At 38.8% G+C, this 26,452-nt stretch overlaps 1 protein-coding gene across 1 annotated transcript; it reads left to right on the forward strand.

Moving 5' to 3' along the window:
* The first annotated feature begins 468 nt into the window (after positions 1-468).
* LOC121694465 lies at positions 469-24,683 on the forward strand. Its single transcript, XM_042074640.1, has 6 exons — positions 469-586; positions 1,307-1,636; positions 11,909-11,986; positions 12,111-12,215; positions 12,401-12,526; positions 24,411-24,683. Exons 1-6 carry the CDS (start codon positions 532-534, stop codon positions 24,461-24,463), a joined length of 747 nt encoding a protein of 248 aa, XP_041930574.1. The 5' UTR covers positions 469-531; the 3' UTR covers positions 24,464-24,683.
* The last annotated feature ends 1,769 nt before the right edge of the window (positions 24,684-26,452 follow it).

The raw sequence follows: 26,452 nt of genomic DNA on the forward strand, positions 1-26,452 counted from the left end.
CCTCGGGTGCCCTAATGTGATGTGGTAGGCCTAGTAATACGGATATTATCCTCTTTAGAGTTGATATTTAGCTGATAATATCTTCATACATTTTTGTCTTTGACTATTCAACTCACAGTATATTTCTTATAAGTATATCTACTTTAGTGCACACATAATTTGATAACTCATGCTTAAAGAATATGAACTATAAAGTGGATCTTAAAGAAAACCTTACTGTCAACTTCATCTCTCATGTTATGGAAATCGATTTGAATGAAATGGTGACTGGGTTTAGGAAACAAGCCTGAGAGAAGGTAACAATGTTTTACGCCTCCATTCTCACCACCACAGTGGCTAGTGTCAGCCCACAGAGCACTGTGACCAGTGCATGAAAATGTGAACAAAAGGCTGGGTGTTACTTTCACAGTCCTTGCTATGCAGGAAGTCTTACCAGAACTGGTCTGTCTGCTGGCAGTCACTCTTTCTCCAGGTCTATCATTCAGACTATTTGATCAGACACATTTAGACAAATTATAGACCTATTTAGGCATGAGGCTACAAACTGTACTAGCGTTGGTTGTGGTGCTTACAGGGACAGCATATGGTAAGTAACCTACCATATCAATTATTATTGATATCAAGATCCTCTTTTGAAATGTTGTGACATGTTGCCAAAGCAAAGACCCTTTAAAATGTCTTGGTTTATTGGCCACAATATACTGAGATCATAATCCAATGTCATGACCCATGCTTATAGTGCCTTCAATGATCTTCATAACCTGTGAAAATAAACCAGAGCGAGAATTCACCAAGTATTAGTGCTAAAGAATAACAGCTACCCTTTCTTATTGTAAAATAACGGCCATGACAAACTGACAAACATTTACCATTTACATATGCAGTTATAAACTAGTTGGTGCATTTAGTAAATATAGTTTTAGCTGTGTTTTAACTTGTAGGATCAGAGTTCAAACTCAATTATCATGGAGCATGGCTAAATTCAGAAGTGGTGTGAAGTGCCACTTTATAGGGAGTTTTGTTCATCTTTACAGTCTGATTGATTTTTTATTTTTGTTGAACTTTCCCTGCACAGCTCACTGTGTCAGCGTCACCATTAGCAAAGAACCGTGCAAAAAAAAAAAAACAATAAATGAAATAAATAAATAAAAAATATTAACTATTAACTTCATATTTACTCTCTTTATTTACTTTCTTTATTATTCAGTTAATCATTATATTAGTGAATTAGGTCATAATGCTGGGAAACATGTATGTTTATGTGAGCAAAGCCTTTTAACAATATTTTATCACATTTCTTTGACAGGAATGGAGTTCACTTGTGATGCTACACTCAGTGTTTCATGTTATGGGACTCACGGACAGCCTCTGTTTCTACTGCTGGTCACAGACAAAACCAGACAATTTGACTTGCGCTTGTATAGAACAAAAGATAACAGTAAGTCCTTAATTTTTGGATTAAAAAGAAACAAGACTATCTATCATAATCAACAGCAGAGATGGAAGTTTTCTCCTGACAATGGATTCTTGATTATAAATCCTGTGAAGTTTACTGATTCAGGAACGTATAGTGTAGAGATATACCACACAACTGGCACCTTGAAGGCAACTAACTATGTGCACCTTATAATAAACAGTAAGTACCTTTTTGAGAGCAACAATCATACTTGCTAGCCATATATTTATGAATCTTTGTTGTAAATCAGTGTACAGCATTTGTTGTAGTCTTGGCGTCCATATTTGAAAAATGTTAATGTCGCCACTGTTTATATGTGTGTATATGTTTGTAGAAACAAACCCCAAGACATTGATTGTCTCAAACATGACATACCCTCCTCAACATAAAGACACAGTGTCAAAGGAACAGGGTGAGACATTTGTTACATTACTGTGGTACAGTATATTGGTTCTACTGTTGTTGCAATTCATGTGTATATAATATATCTCTAAAGTCTGAGTATGTGCTTTTATTTTTCTCTCTCTTTTAGCCATGATGTTAATATCAGGATCTTTCGTAGTCTTGTTTTTATGTGTGGCTGGGTCAGGAGGAGTTTACCACATCTGCAAAAGAAGAAAGATCACCCATAGAACAGGCAAGACATTAAAATACAACTCCGAACAAAACGCTGTTACTTTTTCACTTATGTAATCAAGTAACAACTGAGGAGAGTAGAGTAACTATAGAAGCTATGCTTTGAAAAAACTTTGTAGCTTTAACTTGGCATAACAGGTTACTTTCCGCTCTGTCTTGAGTGCTGCAGGATTCAGTTACATTCATGAAATATGAAATATGTTCACACAAAATATGCAGCTCATCTTTTTCCGTGTGACACGGCATCTCTCTTAATACAGTATCCTTCTTTAACTTTAGCTTAATGAATCAGATAAGATTAGTATTTATTTATTATAACCAGGGCTTTGAACCAGATTTTTTTGCCAATTGGTTCGTTCTGAACAGAAACAGTATTTTAACGTTTCCGGTTTTGGTTCCCACCCTAAAATTGATGTTCCCGAACCGGTTAGAACAAAAAAATATTGTTCCAGAACCGGTTAATAACGTTCCATGTCAGCTGTCGGAAAAAAATATACATATGCTTTCAAAACGACTATTAATAGTCACAATATTGTCTTTTAGACTCTATCCTACAGCAAACAAACACTAGGCCTCTGTTTTATACAAGCTGCACCAGTGTCTTCCTATAGCCTTTAGCCTGAATAGTTTTCTGGTCAAACAAAAAAAGTATATTTTTGGTGGGTACTGTAATATTGGATTCTTGGATGCCTTCCCATTGTCTAAATGCCAAAATAAGGACTAATATGTTTATCCAAATAAATTAAAGCTGTAGCCTTAATGTTAATGCTAGGTTTTTCCAACAATGTTCGTCACGGCCAAGTAAAAAGAGAAAACAGGTGAAATGAAATCATTGATATTTGGAGACTTAATAGGCCTTTTGATTGCCTGCTAGTGGCAAGCTCTGTCTGTCTGCACTCTCCATACATTCATTGAATGACAGGTGGTGACCCTCACCATTTCACTGAAGATACAAAACTTTCCCAGGAACAAAAATAGAACCGGTATTAAGCTTGTATTTCTGTACAATCGAACAGTGGTGTCAAATTGTTGGTTTCTGATCCATTATTTTCAGTGCCTGTTTGTATAAAAAACAGTAAAGCTGCCTTGACAGGTATGTGATGTCTTATCATTCTGAAACAGTTCAGGTTTGTCCGGACTGTCTTGCAGAGTTTGTTAATGTTTATTAAATTTTAGTTGGGAGTCTAGAATAATACCTAAGAATTTAAATTCCTCAACTTCCTGTATGGCCTCTTGGTCTATTTTGATAGCACACTTGGCTTTCCCTCTTATGGAGAGGCACATAGATACAGTCTTTTTGATGTTGAGCGTCAGATGGTTGTCTTTGAGCCACTGGGATACACCCTCCTTTTCCTTGGTCAGGGTCTCTGCTGCTGCACTTGGTGTCCTAGCTGATGCATGAATTACTGTATTGTCAGCGTACATTTGACAGTTGGCTGACTAACAGCATGTTGGAAAATCGTTTATATATAAACTAAAGAGCAGCGGCCCCAGAATAGAGCCCTGTGGGATATCCATTTTGGACTGTAGCGGCGTTGAGAGTTCAGTATTTATTTTAACACGTTGTTATCTATGCTCTAGATATGGTGCAAACCAACCAGTGGCGTGTTCAGAGAAGTTGAAGGTGGTGAGTTTGTTCAAGAGTATATTGTGGTTTACGGTGTCAAAGGCCTTTTTGAGGTCTATACACAGCTCCCACAACCCTTGTCCAACTTACTCTTAATGTTCTCGGTAAGGTAGCAGTTAGCCATTTCTGTAGAGATCTGTGTTCTGTGATGATCTTTTCTAAAATTTTGGAATTTGTACATTTGTCTACGCACATACACACACACGCACAGACACACATGCATGCACACACACACAGACACGCACACACATTCTTACTGTTCTTTCTATTCTATGCAACAAAATGAATTACTGTATATGAAGAGCCTTTCATTAGGAAACTTGATAGTTAGCAGGGCTTGAAAACAAAATTATTTTTCAATCGTTTCGCTCCGAACGGAACCGGTATATTTACCATTTTCGTTCTTGCGTTCTGCCACCAACATATCGTTCCTGAACCGGTTCGGAACGTAAAATAACGTTAGTTCTTAACGTTCCGGCAGTGTTATTGGGCCTATCAAGTCTATTTTTGTGGTTGAAACCTTACAATAGACCTTATTGGTATTTGGCCTTAATTTATACAGTAGTCTAAATGCCAAAAATCATAAATCACAGGCAGCATCCCAAAATATTCGCGATATCCATCTCACATACCAGGCAGACTGCTGCTGACTGTAGCCTATATTCTATGATAAAATAATTTCGTATCAAAATAATTTCTGTATAAGTGGGCTAGAAACTCCTTAACTGGTTGTAAGTTTTATCAATATTCCATGGAGATCTTCAGATATAGAGGCTCGCTCAATCATTTCTAACCCGAATATGTTGTATTGTCTATGTTGCTGACAAATCTGACAGTCTCGCCAACTTCCAATTTAACTCTACATTTCATTGTGCAAACATTTAAAATCCCAACTTTGAAACAACATAAGGCCTGGGCAGGCACAATATATCTTCACAGGCCTACATTACAAACATAATTTCCAAATCAATTTCACTGTGCGAGCAGGCCTAGGCCTATTTAAGATCCCAACTGAAATGACATACGGCCTAGGCTACATTACAACAACAAGACAAGGCTATGCTTTTGTGAAATTTTATAGGCTTTACAGAGAACGAAAAAAAAACATTATTAACCAGTTTTGGGGATTTGGGGATTTCAGAATAACGTTTCTGTTCCGGAACAGTTGAAGACCATTTGGTTTTTTTTCCATTCCCGTTCCTCGTAAAAATTCCGTTTATTTTCGGTTTTCGTTCCTTGAACCGGTTCGGAGCCCTGATAGTTAGGCCTATTCAAATACATAATGCCCCACCTTGTAATGGGAGAACATGTTTACATTCTGTTTGTTAAAAATGACTATTTGCCGATATATCGGTTATCAGTTTTTGAAAAACTCAAACATCGAAATCGGTATCGGCCCTCAAAATCCCATATCGATCAGGCTCTATAAGGAGATGGAGACATATTTGACATACACACACACATGCACGCAAACACACACATCCACATGCACACACACACAAACACGCACACACACATACACAGGCATGCACATACAAGCAAGTTTCAAGAGGGGGATGGAGTAGGAGATGGAGACAAATTGATAAGTGTGATTTATTTTTCGCGGAACGAATGTCATATTTTGTACCACTATGCGGTACTTCTAGTTATGACTGCCACACTAGTGAAGCGTTGGTTTAGTCCAATTTTTTTTTTTATTCAAACCTGGTTGGCATGTAGGATGACGATATTGATTTTTGTTTTGATCTGTCACCTACCCGCCACACCAGACTCCCCAAAAGGAGGATATTGGTCTCAACCATTCCATAACCACTCATTTGTGGTTAAAAATTACAAAGCAAAAATGAGGTGTAAAAACACACACATAGAGACACACTGGCTTGGCTGACATGTTCAATATTGCACAACATTTGAAGTGTATGTTCACTATGACATCCTCTGAATGCATGCCAAGTTTCATGGAATTCCACTTTTGGGGGGCCATACAATAAATTAATTTATGTGTACACCAATCAGCTTGTAAATGTTGAGCGAAGGGGTGCCGGTAGAGGATGACTGAAATGTACTTACTACATTTCTACAAGCACCCAAAAACACACATGCCCGCATGCACGTTCACACACACATACACACTCAATTCACACACACACACACACAGACACGCAAATATAGCCTATGGCTAGTCGTCCACAAACTCTAACATTGTTTGTGCCACATTTAGGCCTAGCACAATATTAACAATGATAAGTATATTAAGTTGGTATAAACAACCTTCATTCCTGTGGAAATAGAAGCATGTAATGATGCTAGCTTGATATTTTCTGTTTGCAATTAATAGTGAATTATGAACCCATACCCACCTAGCTATCTGAGTGGAAAGTGTTTCAAATGGCATAGCCTAATAATGTAAATGCTTAGTTTAAGGGAAACGGATTATTGAAGACTTCAAGACTCACCAATTCAATTCCATTACACAAAGGCAAAGACCACTCTTCATATTCATGCACAGTCCAAATCACAGTGCCTGCAGCCTACAGTATGTCAAAGTGCCCTAGTAGCCTAGTGTGAACCGGACAACTCCGCAATCTCCTTGCGTTGTTTTTGTTGTTCTCATGATTTCCTTTTAAAAGTTTCTTATATTAAAAAGGTGAATCAATTACCAACAATGACAAGCCAGCTGGAAACTTCCACCCTCTCTCCCTCTAGTTCCCATTTACTGTAAAACGAGTAGCATAACGTTCAAGTTAGATCTGGTGCATAGGCAAATGGAGACTGAGAGGACCCAAAAAGTATCATCGTTATGTAAGATGCTGTTACTGCATTTTGACATTGTAATCATTCTCTAAGAAGAGTGAAAAGCAGTTTGCAGTAAAGCTTCTCTGGCTAAATTGTGGTGCCCCTTCTGTCCCTTGGTGTCGTGCACACAGTGCGAGATGCGCGTGGTTGCGGCGGCACTGGACACTTTGTTCCAGGTGCGTTTACAGTAGCCTACTATTGACAAGGCCGATGAGCTGTGATTGAAAATCGGGACAAATCAAAATCACTTAAAATACGGGATGTCCCGCACAATTCGGGACAGTTGGCAACCTTACACATACATACATAAACACATGCACACACGCATAAAGACACACACACGCACATGCACACACACACACACACACACACACACACACACACACAAAAACACACATGCACACACACAGGCATACACACACACACACACACACATAAAAACACACATGCACACACAAAGGCATACACACATTAACACACATGTACGCATTCACACACACACATGCACGTACACACACACACACACAAACACATAAAGACACACACACAGAACACATGCACGCAAACACACACACAGGCATGCACACACTCAGGCACACATGCAAACAAAGACACACACACACACACACACACACACACACACACACCATTACCCCCACACACACTCACAAGCGAACACACACACACACTCCTTTACATACAAAAGTTGCAAGAGCAGAGGATGCAGTAGGGATGGAGACAAATTGACAACCATGATTTATTTTTGCGGAGAGAATGTGCAAGACTAAGAGGGGGGTCATATTTTGTACCGCTATGCAGTACATCTACGTTTTTTTTTTTTTTGTACTTTTCTGATATCCAGGAATTGTGCCCGATATTGGGTCGATACAAATCCTGAGTATCAAATGGTAACACCCCTATTAAATTTGAAAGTGACTACAAATGGAAAAAATAAATAAATAAAAAAAATCAAAATTGTGAGATCAGACTACTGCTGTCTTTGGAACATGGTAATAAGTGAATGACTTTCTCCTTCCTGCTGCTCTTTTTCTCTCTCCCCTCACATCTGTCTCCTCTTAGCTGAGTCTGAAGAGCCCACACACAGCAAGAGCCAACCAGAGCAGATGCAGTGGTGGGAGGAAATGGTGGAGTACAGGTGTGTGGACACACAGGCCTACCACACACCTGTGGAACAGGAGGAGTGTGTGAGCTTGGTTGTGTATGTTGAATCTGGACACTAGAGAGGCCAGTGTGAAGTGCACTTCAGTGTGAAGTGTCTCACCAGTTCCGTGCTCTTTGTCATCGTACAGCACAATTTAAACCATCTGACAACCAGGGGAGCTTTTCAGTTTTTTTCTCATCTGGTTACTTCTCTGCTCTTGACTCTGAGCTGCTGCTTTGCATGTGTTGCATTTGTGAACATACTGAAGTTCATTTTCTGAGAAACTGTAATGATGGCTGCTGTTGAGTTGATGTGCTGTACTGTAAATAATTTCAGAATCTCCTGTCTCTCTGAAACCTGTAAAGATATTTGTTTATCTACATTCACTCTGCTTTAGGTCAGTGAACCTACTTCAAATGTGTCAGTGTTCTCAGAGCAGTGTATTGCTCAAGGGCCCTCATTCACCTACTGTATAAAGAGACCACTTTAACACAGGACTCTCCATTCTTGTACAGAATGCCTCAGATGCCAGTTTATATCATAACTCCAACTCAAGAACTTGTGCTTACAAGAAGACTGTAGCATCATATAAGTGAGGAAATGGTTCAGGTACAGACTGTACCTGAAATCTTACAATATGTTTGAAATGAAAGCTAAACATATATGAGGAGACACACAATTAAAACAAACATTCTGCAGTTTACTGTTGCATTCCTTACATGTGGTGATGTTAACAAAGGAATATTGCATGTAAAAAGATATGGGCTAACTGTGGTGGTTATAGAGTCCATGCCACATTTAGATCTATATGCTGTGAGGACCCTGTTTTCTGGCCATACCCGTAGACATATCCTGATCCCATCCCATCTCTTTCTGCCACTCACTTTCTGTCACTGTTCACTGTCCCAACTGAATAAAGGCACAACCCCAAACATGTACTTTTAAAACGGTAAAAAGCTACAAGGGAAATGTATTAAAACACTACATCTTTTCACGTACATTTAGAACTGAATTATTATTCATTACCGGTATTTTTCATTATTCATTCTCAAATGCTTAGTTTGTCCTTTCTCTGAGTGTTGGTGTTTATGTTGCGTAGGAAACAATAGGAAAGCTATGTGATATTCTTTGCTGCTTTACCATAAATACATTAATATTCTGTCTAATGTAAACAATTTAGGACAGAATTTCCTTCCTCTGCCTTAAAATCCAAGTGCCTTGTTTGTCTATAGTATGTGTTTGAAAATGGGATCTTCTTTATAACATATGCTGAAAGTACTATTTGTAAAAAAAAAACTGTGATTTAAAGAGTTCAATAGATAATCTCAAATAGAATCTCACTGTCAAGTTATGGACTGTTAACACCCAGCACACACTGAGAAAATCAAGGCAAAGACTGTACTTCCTACGTCAGCTGAGGAAGTTCAAAGTATCAGCACCCATCTTGAAGGCCTTTTACTCCTCAGCTGTGGAGAGTGTCCTGACAAGCATCATCACTTGGTATGGGAACTGTACAGCCCGTGACTGCAGTGCCTTACAGAGAGTGGTGCGATCTGCCGAACGTATCAGAACACCTCTTCCTACCCTGCAGGAGATCTACAAGAAAAGACTATGTACCAGGGCTCAAAGTATTGTAAAGGACTCCTCACATCCTGATCATGGACTTTTTAAAAGACTGAGGTCAGGCAGACGTCTCTGCTGCTACAAGACCAGAACAGAGAGACTGAAGAGGAGCTTCTCCTCAAGCAATCTGTATCCTGAACAAGACTGTATAAACTACTTTTCTTTCCTTTTTTTACACACTTACACATGGACTGTACATACACTACATTTCTCTTCAAACTATTTTTCCATCTCTCTTTTTCCAAGTTTAAAATAAATACATGTACATGTTTTTTTAAACTAATAGCCAGTCTGTATGTGTCAACGTATAATGAAAACTGACAACTAGTCTGAACTGAGATATATACGTGGTAAACTGCAAAGCACCATGTGATGAAAACCGTGCCCTGGTTTAGGAAACAGGCCTGAGAGGAAGTAGCAATAAACCAAATACAAGATACATTCAATACACAAAGAGTACAGGACGGATCATTTTACACTTTTATAGCATCTGATACCTCTTGCTGTCTAAATGTGAGAAACACCAGAAACTTGTGATACATAAACAAAACTCTTCAGTCACTTACACCTCCAGTAAGTCTCACCACAGGGACCTGTTAAACTCAGGCCCCAAAAAACTGTGACTACTGTTCAGACAGGTGCATGGCAACGTGAACAAAACGGTTAGGTGTTGCTTTCACAGTCCTTACAACATGCTATAACAGAAAGTCTTCTACCAGAACTTGTCTGTCTGCTGACAGATGCTCAGGAGATAGTCACTCTTTCTCCAGGTCTTTCATTCAGACATTTTGAACAGACGTTTTGACAAATTTCAGAGACCTATTGAGGCATGAGGATACAAACCGCACTAGCATTGGCTGTGGTGCTTGTAGGGACAACTTATGGTAAGTAACCTACAATGACCATCATTATTGGTGATAACAACATCATTATAATTTTTTGAAATATTGTAAAATGTTGGCAAAGCAAAGACCCTTTCAAATGTCTCGGTTCATTGGCCATAATATACTGAGATCATAATCTAATGTCATGACCCATGCCTATGGGGCCTTCAACGATCTTCATAAACTGCTAAAATAAATTGTGAGAATTCACCAAGTATTGTAGTATAGTGTACCAGCGACCTTTTCTTAATGTAAAATGGCGAACTAGTTGACAAACATTTACCAATAACATATGCAGTTTACAATACACTTTTAGCTATGTTTTAACTTGTTGCATCAGAGTTCAAACTCATGGACCGTGCCTAAATTCAGAAGTGGTGTGAAGTGTCACTTGATAGGGAGTTTTGTTCATTTTTATAGTCTGATTGATTTTTTTATTTCTGTTAAACTTTCCCTGCACAGCTCACTGTGTCAGTGGCACCATCAGCAAAGAACTGTGCAAAAAACAATAAATTAAATAATAAACAAATAAAAACTATTAACTATTAACTTCATGTTTGCTCTCTTAATTTACTTAATTTCCTTTCTTTATTAGTATCTTAGTGAATTAGGTCATAATGCCGTGAAACATGTATGTGAGCAAAGCCTTTTAACAATATTTTATCACATTTCTTTGACAGGAATGGAGTTCACTTGTGATGCTACACTCAATGTTTCATGTTATGGGACTCACGGACAGCCTCTGTTTCTACTGCTGGTCAGAGACAAAACCGGACAATTTGACTTGCGCTTGCATAGAACAAAAGATAACAATAAGTCCTTAATTCTTGTATTAAAAAGAAACAAGACTACCTATCATAATCTACAGCAGAGATGGACGTTTTCTCCTGACAATAGGACCTTGATTATAAATCCTGTGAAGTTGACTGATTCAGGAATGTATTGTGTAGAGATCTACTTCACAGCTGGCAGTTTGAAGGCAATTAACTATGTGCACCTTTTAATAAACAGTAAGTACCTTTTTGAGAGCAACAGTCATACTTGCTAGTCATATATTTATGAATCTCTTTGTTATAAATCAGTGTATAACATTTGTTGTACAGTAGTCTTGAACATGGTTCGAATTACGGGGGGTATTGGGGGGGACCGACCCCCCTAGATGAGACTTGGACCCTCCCAAAAGGGATGAAACTAATAGTTTGGGGGGTACTGAAAAAATGTATAAAATGTAATGTTATCCGATATTGCATGTAATTAAATGCAGCATTGCCATTACATACCAACAATTCAGGATATAATCTAATGAAATACGATTTTCAAACCCTCACCCCCATTGGGCTGTACTATTTCTCTGGTACGTTCAGACTGTGTTCTTTGCTATGATATAATACTGACGAATTAAAACAAATGCACAGTGTAGGCTGCAAAACCTTGATATGCGTATGGGTTAACAAGCGGTGGCCAACTGGCCATACATTTGTCTAATATTTCACTGCCTTTGTAACATAGTGATAGCCAACCTTAGAAAAACATTGAGTAGCAAGATCCTTATGGTTTAACCGTAGGTCTCCCTTCCACTCAGCGGCCACGACCATCGCTGCTGCTTAGCTTAAAAATCAGGCCTACAATCACAGGCCTGATTTTTAAGCTAAGCAGCAGCGATGGTCGTGGCCGCTGAGTGGAATTAATGTTTTTAATGTCAATATGTGTGTGTATGCTTTTAGAGACAACCCCCACGACATTGACGGTCTCAAACATGACATACCCTCCTCAACATAATGACACAGTGTCAAAGGAACAGGGTGAGACATTTGTGACATTATTGTGGTATATTGGTTCACTGTTGTTGTTGCCCTCAGTTACAATTTGTGTGTATAAAATATATTATTAAAACCTAAGTATGTGTTTTTTTTCTCTCTCTTTTAGCCATAACGTTAATATCAGGATCTCTTGGAGTCTTGTTTTTATGTGTGGCTGGGACAGGAGGAGTTTACTACATCTGCAAAAGAAGAAAGAGCACCCATAGGACAGGCAAGTCAATTAGAGATTAAAATAAGAAAATTATGTTGTTTCCATTTCCATCAATTGTTAATCATTAAATAAAAACTGAGAAGTGAGAAGAAACTGAAGCTATGTTTTATAAAAGCACTGTAGGTGTTGGCATAACAGATTACTTAATTTCCTCTCGGCCTCTCCCTCTTTACCTGCCTTTACAGCTGAGCCTGAGGAGCCGGAGGTGGAGTATGCTGACGTGTCCATACTGAAACGACAGAAGAAGCAGCTGCACCAGAAGAAGAGGCGAGAGGAGGCGGTGGAGTACGGGGAGTTGAACGTCCAGAGAGGTCTCACACTGGTAGAGTAGGAGGAGTCTATTCACCAGACTGTTAAAGCTGAGGTGCAGACCAGAGACAATAGGGAGCAATCTGAAATGCACTTAGTGTAATCATCCCTGTGCTATTTACCATCTACATACAGATCCTTTTTTGTCAGATGAAGTATACTTGGCTTATACTGACAGAAAAGTCTAGGTATATTTACTTGTAGGGACTGATCTTTGAGATGCTGCATCACAGATTCTAATATGAACCTACTCTTCCGTAAAGACTGGCTTAGGTTAAAACTGGGTTGGGTTGACTACTTAAGTTTGGCAATACAATATTTGGTTGAACATTTTCATTTATAAAGAAAACATGTTCTTTATTCAGATTATGTGTTGTGAATTTTTGTATGTGTAGTCCAAGTAGTGTTTATATTAGTGAACTTTACAACAACTTAAGGTACAGTAAAAAGTATGCTTCAAGTAAGGGATAATGGACGACACGGCATTCGGTTGACAGAAATAAATGCATGGTCAATGTGGTAAAACGGCCCAGACGCGCAGCAGACACCTCATAAGTGCATTTATTTCTGTGAACCGAACACCGTGGAGCAGTGGTTGAAGAGCACTGCTCTCCCATGCCCACAACCACGGTTGAAGTGCCCTTGAGCAAGGCACCTTACCCTTCACTGCTCCCGAGCGCCACTGTAGCAAGTCAACTCACTGCTCAGGGTTAGTGTGCTCATGTGTGCTCGTTGTGTGCTTCATCTCACTGTGTGTTCACTAATTCACGGATGGGATAAATGCAGAGACCAAATTCCTTGTGCAAGTATAGACCCTTTCAAGAGAGTTCCATTATCATTTGTTTTTATTGTTGAAAGGGTCTATACTTGGGCTATAAACCTGATTTACATTTGTTGTATTTCCAAATGATTCGTGTCATTCCTTGCAATACTGGAAGAAATAATTGTCCTGATTCTGTCCTCTCCTCCTGTAATCAACTTTGCAGTTTTCTCTGTAATTAAGGGGGCAAATTAAAGGACTATTATAGTTAATGTGCTGACTAACTGGCAAGTACCTCATAACTCAGACTAGTTTGTATCAATCCTGGATTGTGTTGTCAATTTTTAAAGCATTAAAAAAAATGTTAGGATGAAACATATTGGTGTCTGTAATTCTGGGGGGGAATCCAAGGACAGTTATAATTAATGTGCTAACTACCTGGGAAGTACCTCACAACATTGCTGTCTGAAATTCAGCGACTGATTCAAGGGAAATGAAAGCTAACATGCTAGCTAACCCGCAAGTTGGTGAACTAGGGTACATCAGACTTGCTATAATTCATATTAAAATGAATTACTATTGAATGATTGTATTCCTGTATGTATGAGGCTACATGGCAGTTCCATAATTTATTTAATGTAATACCAAACATGACACGATTTAGAGGTATAAGCTATTATGCAGCAAAAAGAAACCAAATTTGACCTTAAAGGTCACTTTGCAAAAGGTATTTTGTTCTCTGGAGGGACCTAAACTATTTTTAACTATTTTTAACTATTTTTACACAAAGCTGATTTCTGTATGAAAAGAGCTTTAATTTGATACCATACATGATGGGTTTAAAGGTTAATGTCTATTTAGATGATTTTCTATGATCAAAAAAGGGATGTGGCAGGTGATGCCATTTTAAAGAAAATGCTCAAGGGTGCCAAAGCGGCACCCGTCAAATTCTGAAAGGACACCCCCTTACCTATCAATTTATGCAAAAAAATGCATTAGTACCTTATGTCACACTTATGCCCAAATCCCAAAAGTTCTACCAGACTAACTGTATTTGCTTAAAATATAGTGTAAGACGCTTGTGAAAGAAAGATAAGCAAAGAACTGCAAAAAAAAACAAAAAAAAAACTATTAACTATTACAGTTTTTCTCAGATGCTTTTCTCTGTTTTTCACTGTCTTGAGCATTTTGAGGTAGTGCCACTGAGTTCTGACCTTTTTTTGCATGGGAAAACATTGAAAGCATAAACTGTCGTAATGAAAACATGACAAAGCCATTTGACTATCTTGTTCATAAACGATGGTGTCAAGACTTCTCATTTTGATGACACTGGCAGTTTCATTGACATAAATACTTGCTTTTGAGGAATGGACTATCTATTTTGAGCAAGTGAGGTGCTTTTGCAGGTTATCCACTAAGTTTTGCAGTTTGCACTAATTGTTTTGAGAAATGCACTAACTGCTGTGCAAATGTTAATAGTGAAGTGAGAAAAGCACCAAAGCGATTGAGAAAAACTGTAACTTCATATTTACTCTCTTTATTTACTTTCTTTATTATTCAGTTAATCATTATATTAGTGAATTAGGTCATAATGCCGTGAAACATGTATGTTTATGTGCGCAAAGCCTTTTAGTAACAATATTTTGTCACATTTCTTTGACAGGAATGGAGTTCACTTGTGATTCTACACTCAATGTTTCATGTTACAGAGGCTTCAGTAATGTTTCAGCCTCTGTTTCAGATAGATATATAGATAGATATAAACTAAATCAAATATCAACATAGTGTGCTTAAGGATGATCAAGCATGACAGGGCAGGGACTGAGCCTGTAATTCAGTGTGCAGCTGAGGGTGATCGCTTCCTTGTTGTCCCTGTCAAGGGTGCCATGGCCGTGGACCCCTCAACAGACACAAACAAGATGCAATATACAGTTGAAAGGGTGGGGATAGTAATATGGACATATAAGAGAATAATGTATAATGTAGACAAGATAATATAACAAAACTATGTCAGTGCAAGAATAGGTTGAGGTAAAAGGGTTACAGCCATTGGTCAAGTATTGAGTATAAGGTATTAAGCATTAAGTACGGCCACAGTCCAGGAGGGAGGGAGGGGTTGTGCAAATGTGCTAATATAGCATGTAAACAGACTATGCAGAGAAGTCTATCTCTCCTCTACCCTTAAGTGAAGCGTTGAACAGTTCAATGGCCCTGAGGACAAATGACTTCCTCAGTCTGTCAGTTGTGCATGACAGTGAGCAAAGTCTCCAGTGAGCATCCTTCTTCTTTGTGCTTCCTCTCCAGCATACCACAGCATAGAAGAGGTTGCTGGCAACAACAGACTGGTAAAACATCCTGAAGAGCTTTGCCCTTTCTTATAGAGTGCTTCAGTATTGGCTGACCAGTCCAGTTTGTTGTCCAGTTGTAAGCCCAGATACTTGTAGGTGTTTACGACCTCCACATTGACCCCATCAATGGAGACTGGTAGCAGAGCGGGCTGTGACCTGCGGAAATCCACCACCATCTCCTTGGTCTTTGAAGTGTTCAGTTGAAGGTGGTTGAGTTTGCACCATTGCACAAAGTCCTCCACCAGGCTCCTGTACTCCTCTTGCTCATCCCTGTTACACCCCACAATTGTAGTATCATCAGAGAACTTCTGCATGTGGCATGACTCTGTGTTGTAACAGAAATGAGATTTGTACAAAGTAAACAGGACTGGCGAGAGCACAGTCCCCTGTGGAGCTCCGGTGCTGCTGATCACAGTGTTAGAGAGACAGTTCTTCAGTCTCACAAACTGTGGCCGCTCATTCAAGTAATCTGTAATCCATGATACCAGGTGAGCGTCCACAACCATCTGCAAGAGCTTGTCTCTCAGTCTGAGGGGTTGGATGGTGTTAACAGCACTTGAGAAATCAAAGAACATGATTCTCACAGCACTTTTCCAGGTGAGAATGTGTCCTGTGTAGGAGATCAGTGATGGCATCGTCCACGCCTACTTTCTCCTGGTATGCAAACTGTAGCGGGTCTAGTGCATGGCGTACCTGGAGTCTGAGTATGCGCAGGACCAGTCGCTCCATTGTCTTCATCACATGTGATGTTAGAGCGACAGGCCTGTAATCAATAAGTTCACTTGGGTGTGGCTTCTTAGGGACAGGGGTGAGACATGATGTCTTCCACAGTGTTGGTACTCGTCCGAGACAGAGACTCAGGTTAAAAATGTGTTTCAATGGCTCCCCCAGTTCAGCAGCACAGACCTTGAGCAGCCTTGGACACAGTCTGTCGGCTGCCTTCCTAGGTCGGAGTTTCTTCAGCTGTCCGTTGACTTGATATGTCCACGCTGTCCCCTCTGTGATGCGTTGCCCCCCAGTTTCAGAGCTATTCTAAATGCAAAATTGCACAGTGGGCCGTGACTGTGGTAGTTAACAAACCTGATATAAAACTGTTAGCTTTCCTGGCTAAATGGTATAAATTAGGCCTATTACACAACCCAAATAAAATCTCCTGCGACCCACCCCTGTGTTGCGACCCAGTCTTAGGGAACCAATGGTCTATAGAAAATGGGATCTTCTTTATAACAAATGCTGAAAGAACTATTTGTAAAAAAAACTGTGAATTAAAGAGTTCAATTGATAATCTCAAAGAGAATCTCACTGTCAAAGTACATATTTCGTTTTATTTCTCTTCAAACAATTTTTCCATCTCACTTTTTCCAAATGTAAAATAAATAAGTGTTTTTTGCAAACTAATGGCCAGCCTGTATGTGTAAAAGTAATGAAAGCTGACAATTGAAAACTATTGAGAAAGCTAGTCTGCTAGTCTGAACTGAGGCAATTAACAGCAAAGCTGTTGGTGTAGAAAACAGGCTTGAGAGGAAGTAGCAATAAACCAAATACAAGATACATTGAATGCACAAAGAGTACAGGACGGATCATTTTACACTTTTACATCATCTGATAACTCTTGCTGTCTAAATGTGAGAAACACCAGAAACTTGTGATACATAAACACAACTCTTAAGTCACTTACACCTCCAGTAAGTCTCACCACAGGGACCTGTTAAAGTCAGGCCCCAGAAAACTGTGACTACTGTTCAGACAGGTGCATGGCAACGTGAACAAAACGGTTAGGTGTTGCTTTCACAGTCCTTACAACATGCTATAACAGAAAGTCTTCTACCAGAACTTGTCTGTCTGCTGACAAATGTTTAGGAGATACTGTAGTTACTCTTTCTCCAGGTCTATCATTCAGGCTGTCAGACACGTTTTGACAAATTTCAGAGATCTACTGAGGCATGAGGATACAAACCGTACTAGCATTGGTTGTGGTGCTTGCAGGGACAGGGATATCATGGAAAGGTTTTTCAATGTAATTTCAGAAAACTTTCTAAATTCATTACACATAAAAAAAAAAATTGTTTTAATCTTGATTATTTGAATCTTAATGATTACGGTTTACCAATCATGGAAATCCAGAAATCCAGTATCTCAAAATGTTATAGTAAAGAAGTTAAAAATTTCAGTTAAAATGTTGTGAGATGCACCTGTATTTATGCTAAAGTGTAACAGCGATCTTTTCTTATTGTAAAATGATGGTCATGACGAAGTAGTTGACGAGCCATAACCATATACAGTAAGCAGTTATACACTAGTTAGTGTATTTTGTCAATCCAGTTTTAGCTGTGTTTTAACTTGTTGCATTATCATGACCTAAATACAGAAGTGATGACAAGTTCAACTATAGGGAGTTTTGTTCATCTTTACAGTCTGATTGATTTTTTTCCCACTGAACTTTCCCTGCACAGCTCACTGTGTTAGCGTCACCATCAGTAAAGAACTAAAAAAAAAAAAAATGTTTAGCCCTTCAGATTTAGAGACTATTAACTTCATGTTTAGTCTACTTTTCTTTATTATTCAGTCAATCAGTACCTTAGTGATTTAGGCATAATTCAATGAAACGTGCTTGTTGATGTGAGCAAAACCTTTTAACAATATTTTGTTAAATATTTTGACAGGAATGGAGTCTACTTGTGAAGCTACAAGCAAGTCTTTGTTTCTAGTGTGGTTCAAAGACAAAAGCAGACATTTTGATGTGCGTTTGTATAACAAAAACAACACAAATGTTCTTAGATTAAAAAGAAACATGACTTCCTCTTACAATCGACTGACTCTGATGGGATGGATGGAGCAGAAATGGAAGTTGTCTCCTGACAATGACACCTTGATTATAAATCCTGTGACCTGGACTGATTCCGGAATGTATAAAGTAAAGATCTACCACACAGATGGCAAAGTGAAGGCAACTAACTATGCGCAGCTTATAATAAACACTAAGTAACTTTGAGAGTAACAATCATAATTGTTAGTCATATATTTATTAATCTATTTGTTATAGATAAATATACAACATTTGTTCTAGTGTTGACGTTCATATTTGAAAGTCTTAATGTCCGCACTATGTGTGTGTACAGTATGTTTTAGAGACAACTGCCATGACAACGACAGTCAAACATTACATACACTCCTCAACATAACGACACTGTGTCAAAGGAACAGGGTGAGGCATTTGTGACATTATTGTGGTATATTGGTTCAACTTTTGTTGTTGCCCTCAGTTACAATTTCTCTGTATATAATATTTCTCTGAAGACTGAGAATGTGTTTTTCATTTTTTTCTCTCTTTTAGCCATAACGTTAATATCAGGATCTCTTGGAGTCTTGTTTTTATGTGTGGCTGGGTCAGGAGGAGTTTACTACATCTGCAAAAGAAGAAAGAGCACCCATAGGACAGGCAAGGCAATTAAAGATTAAAATACAACTCGGAAAAAAACTGTTTCCATTTCCGTCAGGTGTCATTAAGTGAAAATTGAGAAAATGGAGCTAAACTAGAAAAGCTATTCTTTGTAAAATCTTTGTAGGTGTTGTAACTTGGCATAACAGGTTACTTAATATCCTCTCGACCTTAAGTGCTGCAGGTCTCAGTCACATCGTAGCTACTGTTCACTTGAAATATGCAGCTCATGTTTTTTTTGTGTGACACGGCATCTCTCTTAATGGAGTATCCTTCCTTAGCTTTAGCTTAATGGATCAGTAGATAAGATCAGTATTTATTTATTTTTACTTTTCGATATCCGATCTGGGAATTTGGGCTGATCTAGGACCGATACAGATCCTGAGTATCGGATGGGAACAGCCCTACTGAAGTCGAAAGTGACCGCAATCAAAATTGTGAGATCAGACTACTGCTGTCTTTGGAACATGGTAATAAGTGAATGACTTTCTCCTTCCTGCTGCTCTTTTTCTCTCTCCCCTCACATCTGTCTCCTCTTAGCTGAGTCTGAAGAGTCCACACACAGCAAGAGCCAACCAGAGCAGATGCAGTGGTGGGAGGAAATGGTGGAGTACAGGTGTGTGGACACACAGGCCTACCACACACCTGTGGAACAGGAGGAGTGTGTGAGCTTGGTTGTGTATGTTGAATCTGGACACTAGAGAGGCCAGTGTGAAATACACTCAGTCTCACCAGTTCCGTGCTCTTTGTCATCGTACACCACAATTAAAACCATCTGACAACCAGGGGAGCTTTTCACAGTTTTTTTCTCATGTGGTTACTTCTCTGCTCTTGACTCTGAGCTGCTGCTTTGCATGTGTTGCATTTGTGAACATACTGAAGTTCATTTTCTGAGAAACTGTAATGATGGCTGCTGTTGAGTTGATGTGCTGTACTGTAAATAATTTCAGAATCTCCTGTCTCTCTGAAACCTGTAAAGATATTTGTTTATCTACATTCACTCTGCTTTAGGTCAGTGAACCTACTTCAAATGTGTCAGTGTTCTCAGAGCAGTGTATTGCTCAAGGGCCCTCATTCACCTACTGTATAAAGAGACCACTTTAACACAGGACTCTCCATTCTTGTACAGAATGCCTCAGATGCCAGTTTATATCATAACTCCAACTCAAGAACTTGTGCTTACAAGAAGACTGTAGCATCATATAAGTGAGGAAATGGTTCAGGTACAGACTGTACCTGAAATCTTACAATATGTTTGAAATGAAAGCTAAACATATATGAGGAGACACACAATTAAAACAAACATTCTGCAGTTTACTGTTGCATTCCTCACATGTGGTGATGTTAACAAAGGAATATTGCATGTAAAAAGATATGGGCTAACTGTGGTGGTTATAGAGTCCATGCCACATTTAGATCTAGATGCTGTGAGGACCCTGTTTTCTGGCCATACCCGTAGACATATCCTGATCCCATCCCATCTCTTTCTGCCACTCACTTTCTGTCACTGTTCACTGTCCCAACTGAATAAAGGCACAACCCCAAACATATACTTTTAAAACGGTAAAAAGCTACAAGGGAAATGTATTAAAACACTACATCTTTTCACGTACATTTAGAACTGAATTATTATTCATTACCGGTATTTTTCATTATTCATTCTCAAATGCTTAGTTTGTCCTTTCTCTGAGTGTTGGTGTTTATGTTGCGTAGGAAACAATAGGAAAGCTATGTGATATTCTTTGCTGCTTTACCATAAATACATTAATATTCTGTCTAATGTAACAATTTAGGACAGAATTTCCTTCCTCTGCCTTAAAATCCAAGTGCCTTGTTTGTCTATAGTATGTGTTTGAAAATGGGATCTTCTTTACAACATATGCTGAAAGAACTATTTGTAAAAAAGAAACTGTGATTTAAAGAGTTCAATAGATAATCTCAAATAGAATTTCACTGTCAAGTTATGGACTGTTAACACCCAGCACACACTGAGAAAATCAAGGCAAAGACTGTACTTCCTACGTCAGCTGAGGAAGTTCAAAGTATCAGCACCCATCTTGAAGGCCTTTTACTCCTCAGCTGTGGAGAGTGTCCTGACAAGCATCATCACTTGGTATGGGAACTGTACAGCCCGTGACTGCAGTGCCTTACAGAGAGTGGTGCGATCTGCCGAACGTATCAGAACACCTCTTCCTACCCAGCAGGAGATCTACAAGAAAAGACTATGTACCAGGGCTCAAAGTATTGTAAAGGACTCCTCACATCCTGATCATGGACTTTTTAAAAGACTGAGGTCAGGCAGACGTCTCTGCTGCTACAAGACCAGAACAGAGAGACTGAAGAGGAGCTTCTCCTCAAGCAATCTGTATCCTGAACAAGACTGTATAAACTACTTTTTTTTTCCTTTTTTTTACACACTTACACATGGACTGTACATACACTTCACTTTTTATTTCTCTTCAAACAATTTTTCCATCTCTCTTTTTCCAAGTTTAAAATAAATACGTGTTTTTTTAAACTAATACCCAGTCTGTATGTGTCAACGTATAATGAAAACTGACAACTAGTCTGAACTGAGATATATACGTGGTAAACTGCAAAGCACCATGTGATGAAAACCGTGCCCTGGTTTAGGAAACAGGCCTGAGAGGAAGTAGCAATAAACCAAATACAAGATACATTCAATACACAAAGAGTACAGGACGGATCATTTTACACTTTTATAGCATCTGATACCTCTTGCTGTCTAAATGTGAGAAACACCAGAAACTTGTGATACATAAACAAAACTCTTCAGTCACTTACACCTCCAGTAAGTCTCACCACAGGGACCTGTTAAACTCAGGCCCCAAAAAACTGTGACTACTGTTCAGACAGGTGCATGGCAACGTGAACAAAACGGTTAGGTGTTGCTTTCACAGTCCTTACAACATGCTATAACAGAAAGTCTTCTACCAGAACTTGCCTGTCTGCTGACAGATGCTCAGGAGATAGTCACTCTTTCTCCAGGTCTTTCATTCAGACATTTTGAACAGACGTTTTGACAAATTTCAGAGACCTATTGAGGCATGAGGATACAAACCGCACTAGCATTGGCTGTGGTGCTTGTAGGGACAACTTATGGTAAGTAACCTACAATGACCATCATTATTGGTGATAACAACATCATTATAATTTTTTGAAATATTGTAAAATGTTGGCAAAGCAAAGACCCTTTCAAATGTCTCGGTTCATTGGCCATAATATACTGAGATCATAATCTAATGTCATGACCCATGCCTATGGGGCCTTCAACGATCTTCATAAACTGCTAAAATAAATTGTGAGAATTCACCAAGTATTGTAGTATAGTGTACCAGCGACCTTTTCTTAATGTAAAATGGCGAACTAGTTGACAAACATTTACCAATAACATATGCAGTTTACAATACACTTTTAGCTATGTTTTAACTTGTTGCATCAGAGTTCAAACTCATGGACCGTGCCTAAATTCAGAAGTGGTGTGAAGTGTCACTTGATAGGGAGTTTTGTTCATTTTTATAGTCTGATTGATTTTTTTATTTCTGTTAAACTTTCCCTGCACAGCTCACTGTGTCAGTGGCACCATCAGCAAAGAACTGTGCAAAAAACAATAAATTAAATAATAAACAAATAAAAACTATTAACTATTAACTTCATGTTTGCTCTCTTAATTTACTTAATTTCCTTTCTTTATTAGTATCTTAGTGAATTAGGTCATAATGCCGTGAAACATGTATGTGAGCAAAGCCTTTTAACAATATTTTATCACATTTCTTTGACAGGAATGGAGTTCACTTGTGATGCTACACTCAATGTTTCATGTTATGGGACTCACGGACAGCCTCTGTTTCTACTGCTGGTCAGAGACAAAACCGGACAATTTGACTTGCGCTTGTTTAGAATAAAAGATAACAATAAGTCCTTAATTCTTGTATTAAAAAGAAGCAAGACTACCTATCATAGTCTACAGCAGAGATGGACGTTTTCTCCTGACAATAGGACCTTGATTATAAATCCTGTGAAGTTGGCTGATTCAGGAATGTATTGTGTAGAGATCTACTGCACAGCTGGCAGTTTGAAGGCAATTAACTATGTGCACCTTTTAATAAACAGTAAGTACCTTTTTGAGAGCAACAGTCATACTTGCTAGTCATATATTTATGAATCTCTTTGTTATAAATCAGTGTATAACATTTGTTGTACAGTAGTCTTGAACATGGTTCGAATTACGGGGGGTATTGGGGGGGACCGACCCCCCTAGATGAGACTTGGACCCTCCCAAAAGGGATGAAACTAATAGTTTGGGGGGTACTGAAAAAATGTATAAAATGTAATGTTATCCGATATTGCATGTAATTAAATGCAGCATTGAAATCACATACCAACAATTCAGGATATAATCTAATGAAATACGATTTTCAAACCCTCACCCCCATTGGGCTGTACTATTTCTCTGGTACGTTCAGACTGTGTTCTTTGCTATGATATAATACTGACGAATTAAAACAAATGCACAGTGTAGGCTGCAAAACCTTGATATGCGTATGGGTTAACAAGCGGTGGCCAACTGGCCATACATTTGTCTAATATTTCACTGCCTTTGTAACATAGTGATAGCCAACCTTAGAAAAACATTGAGTAGCAAGATCCTTATGGTTTAACCGTAGGTCTCCCTTCCACTCAGCGGCCACGACCATCGCTGCTGCTTAGCTTAAAAATCAGGCCTACAATCACAGGCCTGATTTTTAAGCTAAGCAGCAGCGATGGTCGTGGCCGCTGAGTGGAATTAATGTTTTTAATGTCAATATGTGTGTGTATGCTTTTAGAGACAACCCCCACGACACTGACGGTCTCAAACATGACATACCCTCCTCAACATAATGACACAGTGTCAAAGGAACAGGGTGAGACATTTGTGACATTATTGTGGTATATTGGTTCACTGTTGTTGTTGCCCTCAGTTACAATTTGTGTGTATAAAATATATTATTAAAACCTAAGTATGTGTTTTTTTTCTCTCTCTTTTAGCCATAATGTTAATATCAAGATCTCTTGGAGTCTTGTTTTTATGTGTGGCTGGGACAGGAGGAGTTTACTACGTCTGCAAAAGAAGAAAGAGCACCCATAGGACAGGCAAGGCAATTAGAGATTAAAATAAGAAAATTATGTTGTTTCCATTTCCATCAATTGTTAATCATTAAATAAAAACTGAGAAGTGAGAAGAAACTGAAGCTATGTTTTATAAAAGCACTGTAGGTGTTGGCATAACAGATTACTTAATTTCCTCTCGGCCTCTCCCTCTTTACCTGCCTTTACAGCTGAGCCTGAGGAGACGGAGGTGGAGTATGCTGACGTGTCCATACTGAAATGACAGAAGAAGCAGCTGCACCAGAAGAAGAGGCGAGAGGAGGCGGTGGAGTACGGGGAGTTGAACGTCCAGAGAGGTCTCACACTGGTAGAGTAGGAGGAGTCTATTCACCAGACTGTTAAAGCTGAGGTGCAGACCAGAGACAATAGGGAGCAATCTGAAATGCACTTAGTGTAATCATCCCTGTGCTATTTACCATCTACATACAGATCCTTTTTTGTCAGATGAAGTATACTTGGCTTATACTGACAGAAAAGTCTAGGTATATTTACTTGTAGGGACTGATCTTTGAGATGCTGCATCACAGATTCTAATATGAACCTACTCTTCCGTAAAGACTGGCTTAGGTTAAAACTGGGTTGGGTTGACTACTTAAGTTTGGCAATACAATATTTGGTTGAACATTTTCATTTATAAAGAAAACATGTTCTTTATTCAGATTATGTGTTGTGAATTTTTGTATGTGTAGTCCAAGTAGTGTTTATATTAGTGAACTTTACAACAACTTAAGGTACAGTAAAAAGTATGCTTCAAGTAAGGGATAATGGATGACACGGCATTCGGTTGACAGAAATAAATGCATGGTCAATGTGGTAAAACGGCCCAGACGCGCAGCAGACACCTCATAAGTGCATTTATTTCTGTGAACCGAACACCGTGGAGTCCATGATCCCCCTTATTCCACTGTTGCCATATTTCCTGTTATAATTTAAACGTTTTAATTGCTAAAACTGTCTTGTTTATAGAACTACTTATTTTTGCCACATATCAACTAATTTCTCAACTTGCAGGACAAACTGCCAATACAAGTTCTAAATGGATGGTTGCTATGGCCAATGGCCAGTCATTAGTTCCATCTCTCACGTTGTCAAGCCGGCATAGTATCACAGAAACGTAGTAGTAAACTTTAAAAGTGGTGTGTGTGAGTGAAGTCCATGTAAAGAACACTTAAAGGCAGGGATGGATTACTGAAGGCCCAGGGGCCCAGAAGCTCAAGCCTCTGTTTTGAGGTCACTACTATCCATCCCTGGTATCTGAATAGGGCCCCACTGGTCATACTATGTGTGATAATCATGCTTTGTATTCAGCATCTTTAAGTCTCAATCTGTCTATTTCTTTCCACAAAACTTGCCAGAAATCTTCATTTAAGGGGTTATTTATTTTTATTTTTTTTAAATCTTCTGGGGGCATGGCCACCCCCCCACAACCCCCTGGCATTGCTGAGTTAGGGAGTTGGTAACATAGAGGTTAAGTAGCTGGGCTAGCATGCCTGAAAAGTTGTGGGTTCAGTTTCCACCGTTGTGACCTTGAGCAAGACACTTAACCAAAAGTTGCTCTGGAGTCATTGTAGTCCCTTGTAATATAATTGACATATGTAAGTCACTTTGGATGAATAGTGTCTGCTAAATGAATAAATGTAAATGTTCTAACTTTCTGAGGTGGGCAGGGGGGCCTTTTTCATGTCTGTGCCCAGGGGCCCAGTGGCTCATAATCTGTCCATGCTTACAAGTATACTTGCAGTATAAAATCTGTGAATTGAATAGTTTACTGAGGATATATTTTAAGTATACTATTATGAACTAAAAGTGAGCTAGAAGTATATAACTAGTATGTTCACTAGTTTATTTACAGTATAGTTCCCAGTACAGTTGCAGCACAAAATAAAGTATAAAATACTTTAGTTTACTATTATAAACTGAAAAGTGGGCCAATTTAGTCTGAAGAAGTATTCAAATAGTACACAGTCATACTGATGAGCTGGTGTGTTCAGTAGTAACATAAATTACAGATGAGAATTTCAGCTATCATTATTATTATGCAATTACAGTCAGAGACATAGAGATCCACATAGAGATCCTACGTCTATTGCTCTGATAATAGTGCTCCTGTGTGTCTTTGTAATCCCTGTCATATGAATGATCATGTTCTGCTAGTGTTCTTTGTTAAACATCATGTTCTTCCTGGGTGCATTCTCAATTGACATTTGACCTC

The sequence above is a fragment of the Alosa sapidissima genome, chromosome 20, assembly GCF_018492685.1.
Source record: "Alosa sapidissima isolate fAloSap1 chromosome 20, fAloSap1.pri, whole genome shotgun sequence".
Lineage (NCBI taxonomy): Eukaryota > Metazoa > Chordata > Actinopteri > Clupeiformes > Clupeidae > Alosa > Alosa sapidissima.